Consider the following 19,118-nt stretch of genomic DNA (forward strand, 5'->3'; position numbering starts at 1 on the left):
CATTCTTAAAGTACCTATTTGTGTTTCTTTTAGATGTGGATAAAAGTGGTGGGGGCTGAAATCAGATTTTTGTTGTTTGCGGTTTGTGTCCCAGTTGATGAGATTCATTCATTTTATTGTCCAGATTACCAGTGTTTAAAGGAATAAGAGAGACAGGGAAAAGCAGAAAAAGGATACATAGAAAACTTCCATTAGGGTGACTTACCTATGATAAGTGTGTCAGATGGGATTTACCTCAAATCAAAGGCATTTGCCTGGAGATTGCCTGTAAAGTGTATGTCCAGTCATTTTTGTTTTTGAATAGAGTGGGAAATGGTTGGAATTTTTCCTCTAATCCAGTCTTTAGGGGAATTTCAAGGTGGGGTAAATAAACCCCCTGATAAAATACCCCTTTCCCTCCCCCATCTTCTATTTTTGCTCTATTTTTATCTCTACATTTTCACTTTTATAGTCTTAGAATTTAAAAGACCACACAGTTTCAAAGTATCTAAAGAGGCTCCTAGCGAACATTTCCCAGTAATATTACGGAATGTAACATAAATTTACATTGTCGTATGGTTTCTGTGCATATTTTATACAGTCAGTTTTATGATTTGGTTAGTTTTAAATTTAGTTATTTTTGTTTTCTAACTATTAAAAAATAGTTGCTATACCGTAGGTTTCAATACCAAATTAACCAGATTTATCTTCTGGGATATATAGACACACATTACATCATTGATGTATTCCCATGGAAATATGAGACCAAATTATGTGCACACAAATTGTAACGCATAATTAAATCATATCTCACCATGTTTTCATGCTTCACTTCCATCACAATCTGATACCAGAGGAGCACTCAAGTTATTCTATTTCTGTCTTTGTCATGAAAAATGATTCAGATTATACACTTAAAACATTTTATTCACATGATTTGTCCATTATACCTATTTTACATAAAATATGGTAATTTCCATCTTCACATGGTGTGTTACTCCCTTTTAGGACTTTAAGGTATATAAAGCAATAATATCAACACAAAGGACCTATTAAATGGCCAAATTCCACATTTTGTTAACAGTTAAGGACTTTTTTTTTCAAATTGATTCTTGATGACAGTTTTGTCCTGATCTGCCTTATTTCTCTTAATATTCTGCCATAATTTATCCAAGTCGAATAAAACCCAGGTAATTTTAATTTATATTATCCACTTTTGTTGAGTATATTTATGCCACCCTAAACCATGCATAGCTGATCATTCTCAATGGAAAAAAGCTAAACTGGGAACTCATTGGGGAGTAATTTTAAGTGTTTGTGTGGTAGTTATAAGGGCATCCACACTTTTTAAGTCCACACATTTTTATTGTGGTGACCTTGCTAAGTCTCACAAATACCTGGTGTGCTTGGCAGTAAAGTCCTCCCAATGAAGCTTCCTGTGATGACGTGACATCAACATTGCACTTCACCTGATTTCAGAGCAATGTTGCCACTGTGTTTGCTTTGACTTTACTGGAATAAAAAAATTGTTGCAGAGGCCATCAGTAAATTATTATCAATGCTGAGTTGCATGTCTGTACCTTGTCAGTCAGCACCTGGCCATGTCTACTTATTTCTACGATTTGAAACTGGTCTAAAGCAAGGCCTTTGTTGCTGAAACTCTTTCAATATGAGCTGTAGTGTCTAAGACATTGGTCCCCAACCAGGGGTCTGTGGACCACTGGTGGTCCACAAGAAAATTTTGGTGGTCCACAGAAAAATTATTTGCAACTTTGAATTAATAATAAAACAAAAATAATATTCTAATAAATTCTTATATTCTGAATGACAATTTTCACCTTTATATACTGTACTAGAGACAAAAGAAAACAAGGGAGGCGCAACGTGACATCAGTGTGGTCTTAGGTTGTTGCCGAGCCGTATGCTTCAGTATTGTTTCCACCAATACAACACCCCACCCGGCGAATACCGATCCTCATTCGATTGTTTTTTTTATTTGTTTATTTCTCAGATGCTGTTTTAGGTAAGTATGACCTTAAATGTGTATTTTTTTTCACTGTTATATTTAATGGCATCAAAAAGTTTTACTTTGATACCTATCATTTTTTATTTGGTCTTAGATTCCAATGAATTAAACCCATAATAAGTGAGAAAAAACAAACAAATATTTTGCATTTCTTTAGTAAGACCAAAGATAATGCAACTAATGATAATAGTAACAATAGTAATACTTCACTTAACCGTGAGCTGATCATGGAATCAGAGCCTCCACATTCCTTGTCAGGCACCATTAGAAAGATTGTTATTTTACAAATGTATTTATCTGTTTTTAAAAAAAATAATATAATAATGGTCCGTGGGATTGAAAATTAAGAATTTAGTGGTCTGTAAGGTCTGAAAGGTTGGCGACCGCTGGTCTAGCAGGATGAGCATGTGAGACTCAAATTAAAGAAGATTTGGCTCAGTCAGGAAAGACTTTTTTTTGTTTAGGTTGAGGCTTGTGCATTGCATATTAAATTAATTTGGGCGTTGTTTAGACTGTCAAGTCTTTATTTGTACAATAAATGCTCTTTAAATGTATTCAGTGGAGCTTGCTTTAGAAATGCTTGATAGATTTAATTTCTTTTTATTTTTTTTGTAATTCAAAAAAAACAAAAACTGAAGAGTGAACCCCAAAAATTGCACATTCAGATTGCATGACCAGAGCTATCAGAAAATATGTAAAAATATCACCTGTGTGATGGCATATTGTGATAATGTTACTGGGCACCAAAATGCTATGCAGATCTATACAGTAATTAGTAAATAAATGACAAACTGTATACTTGAAAAGTACAATCCATGACACAGGACCAGAGGAGGACCCTGTCCAATTGAGCTTACAATCTAAAAGATTGGAGAATGGAATAGTGACATAATAATGATGGGTAAAAGAGTAGGATTGGTAGGTAAGTTGTAATGCAGATTGTTGCAATTGTAGATAAGAGCAAACATATTGGACTAGGGAAGAAATTCTGACCAACAGGAAGTCTTACAACTGGGTGTGGGAAGAGGTTATGCATTAGGAAGTCGTTAGTAGGTATTTGGAGGAGTAAAGAAGGTGGTTATTGGTGTGTTTATGTACAGGATCAATTAGTTGGAAGTAGTAGAATTAATTTAAAGGTAAACATTTTCTTCTAAGGAGAAATGGAAGCCAATAGTCAAGAGATTAGGAGTAATGTAAGGGATCGGTTAGTCTAGCTGCAGTATTTATGATAATATAGAGCAGATGTCATCAAACTCTGGCCTTTAGGCCAGATACGGCCTAGCCAGCAATCTGTTGCCGCCTAACGCCCCCTAGTTTTTTAATGAACGATCTGGCCTAATCCTGGCTGGCAGGGGTGGGCAGCCCGTGGCTCTTGAGCCTCCTTGTTGTGGCTCCCTCTCCTATTTACTGCGGCCAGCATTAACACTTCCGCCGAGGGGTAAGAGGACACTCCCTCTCCTCCGTATGCATTGCGGAGGAGAGGGATTACCCTTCAGGGGCGTTCCTGGTGGGGGCAGAGCCATCAGCGCGGGACTCGAGAGAGTCCCTGGCTGATAGGAGTCCCGTGTTCCCAGGTGCTTACACGTGGGACACGGGACTTAATGCAAAAGCAGTAACAGAGAGCCAGGAAAAAAGAAGTAAAGTAAGTTTAAAAGTAAGGTATATCAACTAATGATGCATAATTTACAGATGATTAATATATGATTAGTAAATAATAATATATTAATGATTATTTACTAATCATATATTATTCATCTGATAAATTATTACTACTACATAGTATTTATATAGCGCCATCATATTACTCAGCACTGTACAAAGTCAATAGTCATGTCACTAACTGTCCCTCAAAGGGGCTCATAATCTAATGTCCCTACCATAGTCATATGTCATTATTGTAGGCCAAGGTCAATTTTTGGAGGGAAGCCAATTAACTTAACTGCATGTTTTTGGAATGTGGGAGGAAACTGAAGTACCAGAAGGAAACCCACCCCGACATGGGGAGAACCTGCAAACTCCATGCAGATACTGTCCTGGCCGAGAATCAAACCTGGGACCCAGTGCTGCAAAGGCCAGAGTGCTAACCCCTGAGCCATTTTTGGGATAATCAATCATGATAAACATACTTGTAAATAAATAATTATATTATCATATGAATTAAAATAGATTGATCATGATCACAGTGAATTTTTTAAAAGAAACATTTTCTTTTCAACAAAATTAGTATTTTCCTGTCATTAAGTATATTATTGCACAAAGCACCTATAAAGTCCCATTCCAAGAAAAAAAATGCTTTGAACCTGTTCTAATAACGGGTATTTATTAATTTAATTTTTATTCATATTTTATTTTTAAAATGCAACATGCAGAACATGCAACATCATGTTTCCCATTGATTGCACTGTATTTTTAAATAAAAAAACCTTTCCTTGGACACCTTTGTTTTTCTGGCCTAGTGTGCCTTCTTGACCTCCTGAAATGGCCTAGTAGTCCAAAAAGCTTTCTGACCCCTCTTAGAGTGCCAAGAGTTTAGTTAGTGGAATTAGGATAAGAACTATACTGACACTGTATTAGAAGTTAGGTTGTCTCTGGGGGGAGGATATTGCATATTTGTAAATGGCAGGACCAGAATATTTTTTGGATGTGGAGAGTAAAGGAGAGTTTTAATTTAAACGGCTGTTACTAACAACTCAAGATATGTACGGGGGAGGTTTTGAAGTTCCAAGTTGAGTTTTGAGTACCTGTCATCCACGATATCCTCGACCGCACAAAGCATTATCCGGGACAGAGGAAGACAAGTCGGGGATGGACAAGTAAATTTGTGTGTCATCTTCATATAAATGGTATTAAGTAAGAAGGAGGATCCAAGTTTGCCAAGAGAGAGAGTTCAAAGAGAGTACTAAGCCTTGAAGAACACTGACAAGGTGGGAAGTGGGTGGAAGAATCATCATACTAACAAATTACTTATTCATAATATCACATGTAAATTCGTATGACAAAGAGTGAGCTGTCATTCTGCACAGATTAATCAAATATTGTCTTGTAGTAAGAATCTTTAAGAGTTCTTTTTTTTCCCTAGAAAAGAATTTAATAGATATGTAATAGATTTTAGTGTTGCAATTCATTTTGTTAGCTAAGTTCATGGGTCTGATACCACTTTTTGTTTAAAATGCTTGATATAAATAGTAATTTTACAAGCCTTTTTCTGTTGTGAAACATTACCTTTCTCTTTCTCTGTGCAGCCAGCTATGATTTTTATGACTGCCAAAAAAAGTTAGGCTTGCAGCAATACACTTTGTAAAATGATCCTGTATAGTTTGTATAGAACTTCCCAGGAATTGTATATTATGTTTGTATGATTTGCATGTTAATTTTTCCTGGGCTTGACTTTAAATTTTAAGCTGTCCTAACAATAGGAGATTAGTTTTTGGTAAGATACCTTCTAAATGTTGTATAGACTTGGGCTTATTAAAGCTCTCTAGGACGATAATTTCCTCAGTGAACCTGGGTGATCCAGCAAACCTCAAATAGATTTGGTCCAGGATTGAAAACATTTGCTAATAAATAGCAAATGACTTCTAAGACATACATTCCAGGTTTGTTGGATCACCCAGGTTCACTGATATAAAGTGTATCTCCTCCAGCCTTGGAATCAGGCCCAATGTGTCCTCACATTTCACAGCAGAAAGATTGGTCGTTCTAGGAGGTTCTCTTAGCAGGTCTGCTCACTCTGCTCCCTTTCCTAGGACACCTGCTTTGTGATGGCATTAAAGATGTGAAAACTGAAAGGCTGCCATGTCACTTCTTGGAGGGGGGAATCTAAGCTGCTAAGAAAATGAAAACCTGTGTTCTATTGCTCTGAATTTTAGGAATACATTTTGTACCAGTGTCAGCAGCTACAAATGTCAGGCATGGCTTGTCGTAAAGCTCGGTTACTGCTTAGTATAAATATGTAAATATATGAAAATCCATAAACTGGTCACAGTTACATTTTATATATAACTGAAAATGCTGGAAATTGATCTGGCTATGAATTTTACTCACATTGTATAGTAAGCAGCTTCACAGGATATGCAGAAAGGACCGTTCTTTTGTTATGTTTGTGTTTTCTAAGGTAGTATACTGAAAAATGTGGTACAAGTAATATTGCATGTAAGAGAATTGTTTCAATTCTTAGGTATCTTATTTTAACATAATGGGTTTTGACAGGTCTGTGACAAACTGTGACAGAACTTAATATAAAAAAAGAAACATGGAGCTGCTTTTTGCACCATACCTATACTAATTAATTGCAATTGGAGCATACCTGCTTAGCAATTGCAGTGCAAGATTAACTTTACAAGAAGGGTCAGTGCTCAATTTTACCATTTTCCCCTATCCGTTTTCTTGATATGCATTTCTGCTTGGTTTGTCATTATGACAGCTAGTGGGATCAAATTCTTGTACACCCACAAGCCTTTTATTTGCATTAGCTGTTCTCTGTAGATCTATGCAGGGGGTGTTGTTACTAGATTGACATCTTTAATGATATAATACATTCTTATAGTAGCAAAAAATTGTGTTTTCTAACTAGCTTTTATAGAAGCATAGTTGTAGTGTTTGATTTTATGTTATAAGGCAAAGTGGAAACACATATATTACATAAGCAAGTATGTACTGTGTAACATGTTTGTACTACAGGGCTATGTTGTCATCCTTGTCTGTGGAGTGTGGCAGTTTTGTGTGTGTCGCACTATGAATTGATTGTAAGGTGTAATTCACACTTTGGTAATAATCACACTTCTGAACATTGGGATGGTAAAATTCCAAGCATTTTGATTTGCATAGTAGAGAATTGTATTCTAGATGAAAAATCTATATTACATTTCTGTTAGGGAATCCAAGCAATTTGAATAAAAACATGAAGCTTCTTGTTTACAGGTCTTTTATTTTCAATAATTTTATTAGGATTTTGGAATTACAAAGGTAGAATGTAACATTCTCATAAAGTGTCAGGAAATAATTAACAGAAACCTGAAACCCCTATAAGAAGTCTGTAAAGTGTGGAAAAAGGCAAATTCACATAACATAAAAAAAAAAAAAAAAAAAAGATAAACACTGCTTATTTAAAGAAAAGAGGACATATGGAAAAAGCAAGGCAGAAAGGGAACTAAAGAAGGAAAAGGTCAGAATTTAAAGTAGCCAGTATGGTGCCAAGAGCCCAATGTATTAATACCTTAAGGGTATGCAAAATACAGTGCCTAAGTTAAAAATTTTTGAAATATTCTATAGTGGGTACCCTAAACTTTCTTTAATGTGGGACCACAGAACTGAAATGCTTCCCTATCATGTCCAGGTAAGTGGAGAGAAGCGGGTTTGCTGGGCAGGGGAAGAAGCGACATAAGAAAACCATGAACATAACGAGTGCAAAGCCTTGCTAGAACTAACCATATTGTTTGGCTTCTCGTGCTCCCCATTTTTAGGATATTTATTGAACACTTACACTTACAATTTACATTCAGGTGAAAAAGCATTTTTGAAATCCAAGCAACATTTTGGTGTCCAGGAATTGTTTCTGGACAGATGAACCCAAAAATGCAAGGGCTCCAACCATACACTAAATGTGCACAAGATAAGAGATGTTTCATAACTTCATACCAGGTCTGCCTGGAAATTATCCAGCCATGTAATATGAAAAATAGAGACATTTATTTAAGAGTATACAGGAAACATTGTACGTAGGACAAGAATGCCTCAGTAAGCACCTTGGGATCTCACACAGTTCTCCCAGCATTTTTTCCACTGTTCAAAACACTTTGAAAAAAAAAGTTCCTTTTTTGCAATCTCCATCAGCTGCCTTGTCATATTTTCTTGAATTTCATTGATGGTCTAAAGTCTCTTCCCTTTCAAAGGTGAATTTAGTCATATTAAAAAACGAATAAAATAATTTGAGGGCGCCAAGTCTGGGCTGTAAGGGGGGGGTCACCTTGGTAATTTTGATGTTTTCGCATTCTGCATGAGACGTGATGTATGGGCAGGTGTGTTGTTGTGATGAAGCTACCAATCACCAGTTGCATCTCTCAATCCATGAAGCTCATTGAGGTACTTTCCCTATTGTTTGGCCCAGAAGAGGGTACTCATGATGGACAACACTTTCCCAATTAAAAAACATAGTAATATGGCCTTTACGTTAACCTCTCTCATTATATTAACAATGGCTGGACTTTTTCTGGACACAGGTCATATGTGCTTTGGAAAATGGGGCTTTAACAGAAAAAATTATACCTCCGAATATGACAAAAAAAGGTAAGTAATGGATACCATTAGTGAAAAATCTATTAAAATAGATCGCCAGATCAAGTATTTAGTTAAAAGTAGTCAGGTACTTTGTGTAAGTTTTTGTGGGTGATGGGAAAGATTGTGTCTGAAGAACTGGTAAACTGTAAAAAGTTGGGTTTTAGTGCTGCCTTTGCACCATAATATTTGCTTACTACTCTTCTGAATGTAACAGTCCACATCTTGTTTCATTGAGTCATTACCGTAGCCCAATGTTCAGCCATCACAAACAGTGGAATTAGACGGACTACTCTGGTCTGTAAAGTGGACCTGGTGCAAATAAATTATATTTTTTTGTTATATCTTCATAAGCCTTTATTTTTATTATTATTATTATTATTAATATTGATATTATTGTTATTTGTTTGTTTTTTAGTTTTTTTATTATTCAAACTCCTAAAATCCAGAAGTTCTAGTTTGATGAACATGGCTCTTTCCACTTGTGTAACTGATATATTTAGGATACATTATGATTTCCATTCTAAAACATATACATATATGTGGGAAGAAGTTGTAGGCGAGTGACAGCCCCAGTGTTGTTAGCCAACTCTTCAGTAACCACCCAAAAACATCCGGACTCATTTACCTAATTCATGCATCAAAATTTTCTTCACGTATACATAATAAAAACACTTGCCCATATAAGTGAAGCCTTTACCACCTGTCAATATATAGCAATCTGTAGTCCATAACACACTAAAGACATGCCTTTCATACAAAATACATTTTAGCCATTAGGTTCATTTTGAAACTGAAGCATGAATACACAATGTCTGTATCTTCTAAAATAAATATTCCAGCAACTAGCAGCAACCTCATTACAATGGTAATCCACAGAAACAAAGTAGATGTATTAATGCTAAAATATACTGTACAGTGTAATGGGTGAATAACAACATAAGAATTTTCATAAACGTATCTATAAATGACAGAAAATAAAAATACCCTTTAAACAATTATATCTGTATTATGTACTAATTGTCTGTACTATTACAGAAACGTATTTAGATCCAAATTAGCAATCATTTCTTTTCAACACAATATATTTATTATATTCTATTATATCTCCTTTTGTTTCATTATTCCTTCTTCCTTCTATACAAAACCTGTGTATATGGTCAACCACCGTGAATCTCAGTCGCACTACTAAAAGAGATTATAAAACAAAATGACATGGCAGTGCTAATTTACAGCTGTTTGCTGTGTATAAAATATTTATAATGCGTGGTTCTTAAATCTTTTGGGTTGTTTTCTCAGCATAATACAAACCACAAGGACATTTGTGGTAGCCACTTATATGATTTAACTACACTGAATATGATTGATTAAAAGTTGTTCAACTAATTATACAACTGCTTTGTAATAGGGTCAGGTTGTGAAGGACTTAAGCTACGTACACACTTCCAATTATTATCGTTGGTAAACGAACGACGAACGATCCTGCACGATATCTGCGAACGATCTTATAGCACCGATCCTGTACATACAGATAACGACACGATCGTTCGTAGATATTGTACACACAATAGATGCGATCGTTTGAGCGATACAGGAAGTGACGTGAACGAACGTTCGTTCATCACGCATGCTCAGACCATGGACGATCAATGAACGATCGTACACACGAACGATGGTCAACGATCGTCGTCCAATCCGATCCGCCGGTCCGGTCGTTCATTTCCAACGACTTTCCTCGTTCGTCGGCGTCGTTGGTTACTTTTTTTACGAACAATTTTTGCCCAATCGATCCTTCGTCGTTCGTTCGTCGTTCATTTTGAACGATAAAAATTGGAAGTGTGTACGCAGCTTTAGTCTGGTCTGGATCTTTTTGAAATCAATAATATATTAAAAAAAAAACCTTATCTGTTAAATGGTAACACCACCTAATAGGCAGTTTCTGCAATTCTTGTGTGGAGCAGTAGTTTATCTTAACAATTGAGCAATTGGATTAATAAACAAAGCTGTTTGTGTTTGGCTGATATTTCATTGATAACACACTTTAAGCAATTTCCAACTTTCGTTTGCTTTGTATGTAGTGGCATTTTACTAGTGCTATTATAGGACTTATGAAAAAAATCAATGCCAATTATAAAGATTGCTCACAGGTTATCTCAGGGTTCTGATAACTGGGAGTTACAAAAAGGCTCTGTTAACTGGAAGAGAGCAGAAGGGGCCTTTGAGATGAAAAAATAGTACTTCATAAAATAAAGCTTTATGAGAAAATGAGGCTTTCAGAAAGGGGTCATTTCATGTGGGTTAACAAAAAGATGACACATTTTGGTTAGATTTATGTTTGTGAATTAAATATTTTTAGAAAAACGTTATCATGAGATAAAATAAGTAGCTCTTAGATTGCAAAGTTTCTTGGTGCCGGTTAAATAATAATAAAGTAGCGGTGTTATATTAACTCCTCCATATTAGAAAATTGAGCATGATGTGTTTAAAATTGTGTAAAATGTCTTTTGAATAGGCTTGATATTGTGTAACAAAAGGAATTTAAGAAACATTGTATGGCCTGTGCCTTCAGTGATTCAAATCTGTTTGTTGTAGCTGTCAATGTTCTGTTGTAATTGTGATACAGAAAAACCACATGCTTTCACTGCCTCCCAAGTCTTCTCTTGTTGAGCAGGGCTACTCACTATATAACTTATCCAAGCAATCTGGCTTCAACTCTAAATGTAAATTTATTTACTGAATATTACCCTCAAAGGGACCATTACAATCAAAGAGATTGTCAATGAAGTGCATACCTTGGTATTTCAAAGCATAATACTTTTTGTACTGTTTTAATTGTCAATAGCACCCACGCAAACCTTTGAAATGTATTGCTTTACAACTTGCAGCTGTGCGGTGCGCTTAAAAAAAAAAAATGCAGCATGCAATATGTTCTTTATTTGGCAGTCTACTAGTATGAACATGTCCTAAAGCCTAGCTAACATAAATGGATAGCAGTGCTCAACCCAGAATTTTTTTTAAGCCGGGTGGGAAGAAATTTTAGGTGGGTGGCAGTCCCTGTATTGTGACCAAACTCTTTGGTAACCACCCAAAAACAGCCGGGTGGGTGCTGAAAAGTGCCGGGTGGTGCGCCCAGCTAAAAGTGCCTGGGGAGAACCCTGGGATATGTAGTTTAGTGCTAACAAACGCTGTTTTCATTTATTATTTTTCCTATTGCCACTTTCCTGTTACAGCAGTTGTACACACAAATCTGTTACTTAGGTTTTGTCAGCATTGAACACTGGAAAAATGAACTAAGCAGTATTTTCAATAACAAGTATTTGAAGGTATTCCCTTCAAAAGCATATTGTAAATCATGACATGCTGGGTTACAGGGATTAAAGCGAAAAAACTCAAAGGCACAAATTTTGCAACAGTACAGATTACAGAAATAACAGTTGAGGTTTAATATTATTATACAGTATTTATATAGCGCCAACATATCATTCAACGCTTTACAAAAGTCATAGTCCTGTCACTTATCTGCCAATTTTTTTTTTTATTTGACTAAATATATGCAATGGTATGCATTAGAACAAACAATTATTTATTGTTCTGAAGGAAGTGTTCCTAGATAATTTATCTTACTGGATAGTATACAGTGAATGTTTGGTAAAAATAATGGCAGCAATTCCATATTTATGCTTGAGTGGCTCCGTAAAACCAAGGAAGGACACAGACATAAAAGGCTATGGACAGGAACTTTTATACTATGCCTTAAAGTAGCAGCTTAATATTGCTACGTGTGCTATAATTTGGATACTTTTTTTTATGTGCTGTATACAACAAATGTATACAAAGTTGATATGTTGAGAATGGACATTTTGAAAACATTTTTCACTCGAACACCCACAAATGTCATAATGCAGGACCGTGGCAGTTTTTTCTTTTAATTGTTTGAAAACTCATATTTGCACAGACAGTTACCTTTTAAGCAGATAACTTTTTTTTTTTTTTTTACAAAGCTGTGGATTGTATTTTTTTTTTTACCATACTACAATTTTCCAGTAGCATTTTTCTATAACAGAAAGGTGTAGAAATCTTTCTGTAGCACTCATTATTGATGACCAGCTATATAAATAGTTTTGTATAATTTACACTGGCATCCATCTGGAGTAGATACTGTTCCCAGTTTGTGACTCAGAAATTCTGAAGTTGTCTATGTTCAACAGGGAAAATGAGATGAGAATTAGAAGCGTTCATAGTTATCCTCACAAGTGTACTTCAAAGTCTGTGAAAAGGAACTGGCCCCCTTATACTGCTTATTCAATTGCTCTTACAATAAACCGGAACACCAAGCATGAGTTTAAAATGTGTGTGCAGGACATACTATGGTTTTTTTGTAAAAAAATAAAATCAAATGTCACAAACCTATTATTCTGTTTTGTAAACTGTGCATGTGCTGTTCAGTGTACTGTTAATCATCTGCCAGGTGCCTGTGTGGCCAGTAAAAATGTCTTCCAACCCAGGAGAAACATGCAGGCAAGGGAATTTACAGACAGCTCATCTCTGAATATTTTACACACTATCAGGGCTTACTTTGAAAAGCAATCCCCTCCAAGATTGCAATGTCCATGTTCAGCCTGGCCACAGCCACTTCCACCTTCTTTCTGTGTTTTCCTGGCTTCAGAATCCTTAGCTTCTCTATTTACCTATCAGGTATGGTGGCACTTTCACTTTAACTGCAGAATTTACTTTGGCAAAATCGAAAAATCAGATGCTTTTTTTGCAGATTAGCCCTTTAATAAGGGAAAGTTATACCTCTGTTATGTAGTTTGTTATGAGTATTTTCAGAGATTGCTGGTCACCCTTTCTGGCATACCATTTATTGCTGTCCGCAGAGATATGTGTGCAGGACTCAAAAATGATTTGCCTCGAGCAACAAAAATGTAATGTTACTACAGTTTCTCCGACAATGTTGTTTAGCAATCCAGTAATTTAGTAATGCTGTGCAGGCTTGTAAATTATCATGATTGTTGACTGTGGGGAGGACACAGCAGGCACCCCTGCTTTTCCTTTCCAGCCCCTTTTCATAGAACAGAACATCACTGTCTGTACAGTTTGTTATTTGTAACTGTCGCAGGATTTCATAATGATTGTTTTCATAACATTATTGGAGTGTCTGTACAAGCCTAGAGAGTTATATATATATATATATATATATATAAATAAATAATGTGTATGTATTAGGACAGCAAGTGGAATACTGGAGTGAAATGGAATGATTTGCTTAGTCACTATAGGTGTGGTAACTGGTATTGTCCTTAATTAACTGTGCCTGGTGTACCTAAATGAAATCAACAAGAGAGAGGAACCTTCTGAGGGTCAGCATAGACACCATTGATATTCTCATGCTACACCTGTCCTTTGTCATGTGACATTACAGATTTTCTGTATACTGAACCTCAGCAGTTTAAATTTGTAGCTCTGCATTGAATTGTAGTAGTGAAAAGTAATAGTATGTTTCCAGGAAGGCATGAGGCCTGATTTAGAATTCATACAAGGGCCCATAGACCTGAAGCCACACCACTGACAATTATACAGGAGCAGGTTTAATAGACAACTGAAATGGCTAACTTTGCATTCAGTAGCTCATTCATGAAATGGAAAATTTCATTGGTCAACCAATGTTTAATGTTTTATGTTGTGTCGCATGCTGTGCCTATTACTAGTGCTGACAAAGCAGCTTACAGACAGCTTTTTAAGACATTTACTGCTAATTCTATAGGTATCAAGGTAAAAGTTGAAACATTTAATTCTGCATTCTTTGGGGGAAAAAAGAAAAAAAAAAGTTGTTAGTTGCTTGAATGTTGCTCTAAAATGTCATAAAACCTAAAATATTCAGGAATGGTTTACTCTGTTAGCACATGCTTGTCCCCAGATGGAGTTTAGTCATTAGATTTTCACTGATTTAGACTGTTCTTGGCTGTGTGGTTGCTTGGCTCAATTGTGTTTCAGAAATCTCTGGCTTGTTCAATTCTAATTAACATCAAGATGAATAATTAACACATGCCTACAATGAAAGTCAGTAGGTAATAACTATATTTTACACATTTCCATCGGTATTCAAAACCAGGAAAACTGTGGATATCTTTCATGACTATAAACAGAAAAACTGGATTGAAAACTAAAAGTATCTTGATATACAAAGATCATGAATGAATTTCACAGAAATGATAAAATGTGTTAGTAAATGCAGGTCACATAAATAGTCATAATTTATTCAAATGTAGTTTCTTCCGACAACTTGTGGTATCTACAACTGTGTTGTGTGTGTTTTTTTTTTTTCTTCATTTTTACAAGCGTGGTAAAAATATTCAGCACTGTATGGTCACACTGGTGTTGGCATTCCTTCCTACTTCGTCCTGTTGGTATGCTGTTTGTTTGGGTTATATTTCCTATGTTAGGTATTGGATCAGATTCAAATCCATCTCTGACTTAAACAAGAAAATCAAAACCCGGCTACTCCAGAATTATTTTGGGTGCTGTTCTCTACAGTCACCACCCCTCTTTCTTCATGAATGACCCCCAGCATCATCTGCTTCCTCCACCATCCTTATAGGCTGCTGTTGTCTTTTAGATGGGAGAGGAGCAGATGGGCTATAAACCCAAGCCTGAAGTTGGGCTATAAAATATACCTCCTTGATAAATGTAGATTTTTGTTACATGTCCAAATCTCGGCTCAAATCATCAAATGTGCATCTCTTTATAGAATTTATCTACTACACAATAGTTTTCCCTTACAACAAGAACAAAACAAAATGTTTTTTTTATTGTAATGTTCAAATAGTCTATTGGGTTTATACTATGCTAAAATGCGATGTAGGTCATTACCCATTTTTGCTACTTAAGCTTTTTGTTTTTTTCTGTAAAGACCAGGTTTATTATTTAATAAAACAGTGTACATATTCACCTGCTACACACTAGACATTGTATATGTAAGTTAAAATCACCTTTCTGTTTCAGTCAACACCTATCACGTAATTGTGTTAAACCTATAAAAATTCAAATGTTACTTTCTTGCAACCATGACAACCCCAGAGGCATTCTGTACAGAGTGTATGCAACAGCCCCCAGACATGTCATCTCTCGCTCAAATGGCTTATTTCTCTTTCCAGGCGTTTTTCATATGGTAGCACTGAGATTGAACTGCTGATAATTTTAGGCAGACGCTCACCTAGCTCATAGGAAGAATAAAACACCTAATATTTGTATGTTGGTTTCAGCAGAAACACAACTTGTAAACATAAACTATGTAATCAATCTATTAATCCTCACAAAGTAAACCATTGATCATGGTAGTACATGGAAGTATTGTTCTATTCCAATAAATGTAAAGGTATGTTTTAAAAGTTGGGAAGTTGTCTGAATGTAAATGATCAAGCTTGCGCCTTTTTTGGGGCAATGCATGCTCCTAGGCAGCCATTGTCATATTTGTTCAATGAATAATTATGTGTCCAGACTTGTGATCTGCGCATATGCTGGATACAGTACAGTATTTCATGAAAAAATAATTAAGGTAGGATGAAGAAAACAATCTTACAAAATCATTTGTAAATTTAGGGTAACTTTTAGCCTGTGTCAGTGTTGTTGTTTTGTAGAAATGCTCTTATGAGGATGACATATTCCAAAGCTTTGCCATTTTGCATATTTAAGTACTCCTTTCTTAACTATGTGTAATTAATGTTACAGATGGAGCTTCAAGCTGTTGTGCACTAGTACCTAGGCTGAAAATACAATTTTAGCTTAAAAACTCAGCTTTGTAATAAGACAAATAAAACAAAGGATGTGTAGTGTGCTTTAACTCTTAAGTACCTATTGTATACCGTGGAAAAATATCAAAAATGTCATTATATTAATTAGTCTGTTCTAGTCAGGCTAATGACTGCACAATATCATGTTTTTACAGGACTCTGAGTGACAGATGATGGGGCAACTAGTAGGATAATTGGCTTTGTAACTACCTTCCTTTTCCGTTTCTCTGACTTTCTCATGTTTTTCTGTTGACTAAAGCCAGGGAAATCTGCAATTTGTTAATTATGTAACATATGTGATCGTTCGTTGATGCGTCCCTCTCCAAGGAAGCTCATATTTTATCACATTTGTCCATGTCTCCTCTAATAAGGTTGACTATTTTTTCGATGACAGTATTGGTTTTCTGTTACTTTTTGTGTGTTAAAAATATGGGTAGAATTTTTAAGGGATTTCATTTATAATTGACATCTAGATATGCATACAATTAACCTGTCATACACAGAACTAGCTATAGCACATCTAACAACTTTATAACAAACATGGGTATCAGCATGCATCACATTTGGTAGTTCTTAGGATACTAACTGCAGCAGATGTGTGATCTGTATTTATTTTAATGTGGTGCAGCAGTGAACAAAGCTGAGGCTTTGCAAGCAGTTAGGTAATTGATACATTCAAGTTTTCTACATCGGGGACCTCTTGGAGGACTTTTGTCTGAGACACCTTTGACATCTTTTCCTATGTTTATTTACATATTATGTTTTTTAACCGTAGTTCTATAAACATAGGTAACAAGAAAATAAATATAATTGGGCTGATCTTATTTTATCACTTTGTGTGGGCCATGCTCAAGTCATTTTTATGGAGCTTTTTACCTCCTCACATAGCTTGTACATTCTGTCACTCATAATTTCATTTATTTCTTTTTAGTGTTCTTCCCAGAATTTTTTTTTTTTTAAGCCGGGTGATAAAAAAGTGGGTGGGGTAAGACACCGCAAAATGAGTAAAATCTCGTAATTTGTCAGTGTTCTACCTGCCCCCTATACTTTGTTCCTGCTTTCTAATGCCTGGCTTGTTAGAATGTCCAATTTTTCAATTTTTTTTTTTATTATGTCCAAACTCTTTAGTGCTGTGTATTTTGATACAACTTCCTAGTGTTCCATGTTTAGGGAGTGTATTCTCTTTTAGCATAGTATGATCAATGTGGTTTAACAAGTTAGGTTTAGTTCACATTAACAATGGAAAAGAAAAACAACCCATTTTTCCATTATATAAAGGGGTAAAGTCACCCTTTATATAATGGTAAAATGTGGTGATGCTTTAAGATCATTGTGCATGTGATTGCAAAACGGGGGCAGGACAGCCGGTACCCCCCCCCCCAACACTGCCTGTATTTTATTAAAAAAAAACTAAAAAATGTGAAATATGTTTACCTGAGTGTGTGTGTACAATGACATCATCATCAGCGCCGTGTGATAGCTGTGTGTGTGTGTTAAGGCTGCTGGTCATATTCTGCAGCCTAACAACTCACCATGTTCAATTCTTCAGATCTCCTAAACCATTGATTGGAATTTTTCAGGTTACACAGGGGACCCTCATAGCTACTAGTAACCACAAATTATTTAAAGTATTTTAAGATATGGGGGTAACCAGTTTTAAAACTTTGTGAAAATTGAACATTTGGTTTGCCGTTGCATAAGAAAGTGCATCTAGGAGCCCAAAATTGAAAATGCAAATTTAGGAACCCCCGGGGCCACCTACATAGCAAGGAGAATTGGGGTGGGGCCCCTAAATTTGTACCTACCTTTCGCAAAACTATAATTGTAATACTATGCTAACCTTTATGCCCCCATTCGTTGAACCCCAATTTCATTAGCAGGGCATCATTAGAACATAAAAAACTTTCCCATCAAAATGCCCTGCCCTGATACACATAATCATCACTACCTTGAACCCTAATTTCTCTAGAACAGAGAGGTGCAGGTAAACAAAAAATCATAGGTGAGGGGCAATTGTGACTAACACCCCCTAAACTTTCTTCACCATACCATCATTACAACATAAACTCTACCCATCAAAACGCACCTCCCTGTTACACATGACTGTACCCTACCAGTACATGAACCACAATTTTGTTTTGATGGGCAGAGTTTTTTATGTTCTAAAGATGCCATAGTGATGGCATTTTAGGGGGGTTTAATCCACAGACAATCCCCACACAGTTTCAGTTTCTTACATCTCCCCATTCCAGAGAAATTGGAGTTCAAGTGTTAGAAGTTGGCAGTAATGTGTAACAGGGCAGTGCATTTGCCATAGTAATTAAATTTTAGTGTGTGGGGGGGTTGGCCAAACCTTTTTTTGCTGCTTTGAGGCACATGCTTTGCAGTGCATCACAATACATGGTGGCGCACTACCATGTGTTGTGATGCGCTTCATTTGATGAATGCTGCATGCACATTTTTAATCCATTTTAGTGGCTTGACAGCCTATCCCAAATGAACGGGCTGCCTTACCACAATATATAATAACAAATGTCCTGATTAATTAAAGCTCCACAAGATTGGAGAGGATTCACTTTCATTAGTGAACCTGGGTGATCCAAAAAACCTAGAATGAATCTGGTCCAGGATTTAAAACATTTGCTAACAAAAATGACATAAATCTATTCCAGGTTTGCTGGATCACCCAGGTTCACTGATGAAAGTGTATGCTCTCCAGGAGAGCTTTAAAAAAATGGGTTCAATGTGTGTTATTGCAATGCACGGAAATGTCAACGTGTAAATGCTCCCTAAGGGCTCATTCACACTATTTGTGCTGTCCACTGTGGCAAAGTGCACATCACATGGTGTCCGATAAGCAGGAGAATCCATCATTGCACAAAAAACCTGTCTGACGTTCTCACGATATGTGTTGCAATACAACACATATCGTGAGAACATCATATCAACTGTATTTCTTGAGGCAGTTACTAATTTAGGCTTATTGGACCTTTTTATAGTTTGTTTAACCTCCCGACCGTTAAGCCCGACCTTGGTACGGGCTAAAAAAA

At 36.0% G+C, this 19,118-nt stretch overlaps 1 protein-coding gene across 2 annotated transcripts in view; it reads left to right on the forward strand.

Moving 5' to 3' along the window:
* COG5 (component of oligomeric golgi complex 5) overlaps window positions 1-19,118 on the forward strand; it is a 178,887-nt gene that overhangs the window by 15,188 nt on the left and 144,581 nt on the right. Inside the window, exon 1 of one of the 2 annotated variants that reach the window (XM_072401651.1) lies at window positions 12,838-12,973. The exons of the other annotated variant lie outside the window; for it this stretch is intronic. Within the exon in view, the coding sequence (XP_072257752.1) occupies window positions 12,883-12,973 (91 nt within the window). The 5' untranslated portion in view covers window positions 12,838-12,882. Of the gene's footprint in view, window positions 1-12,837; window positions 12,974-19,118 lie in introns of those variants that run through there. 2 annotated transcript variants of the gene reach the window in all.

The sequence above is a fragment of the Pyxicephalus adspersus genome, chromosome 2 (assembly GCF_032062135.1).
Source record: "Pyxicephalus adspersus chromosome 2, UCB_Pads_2.0, whole genome shotgun sequence".
NCBI lineage: Eukaryota > Metazoa > Chordata > Amphibia > Anura > Pyxicephalidae > Pyxicephalus > Pyxicephalus adspersus.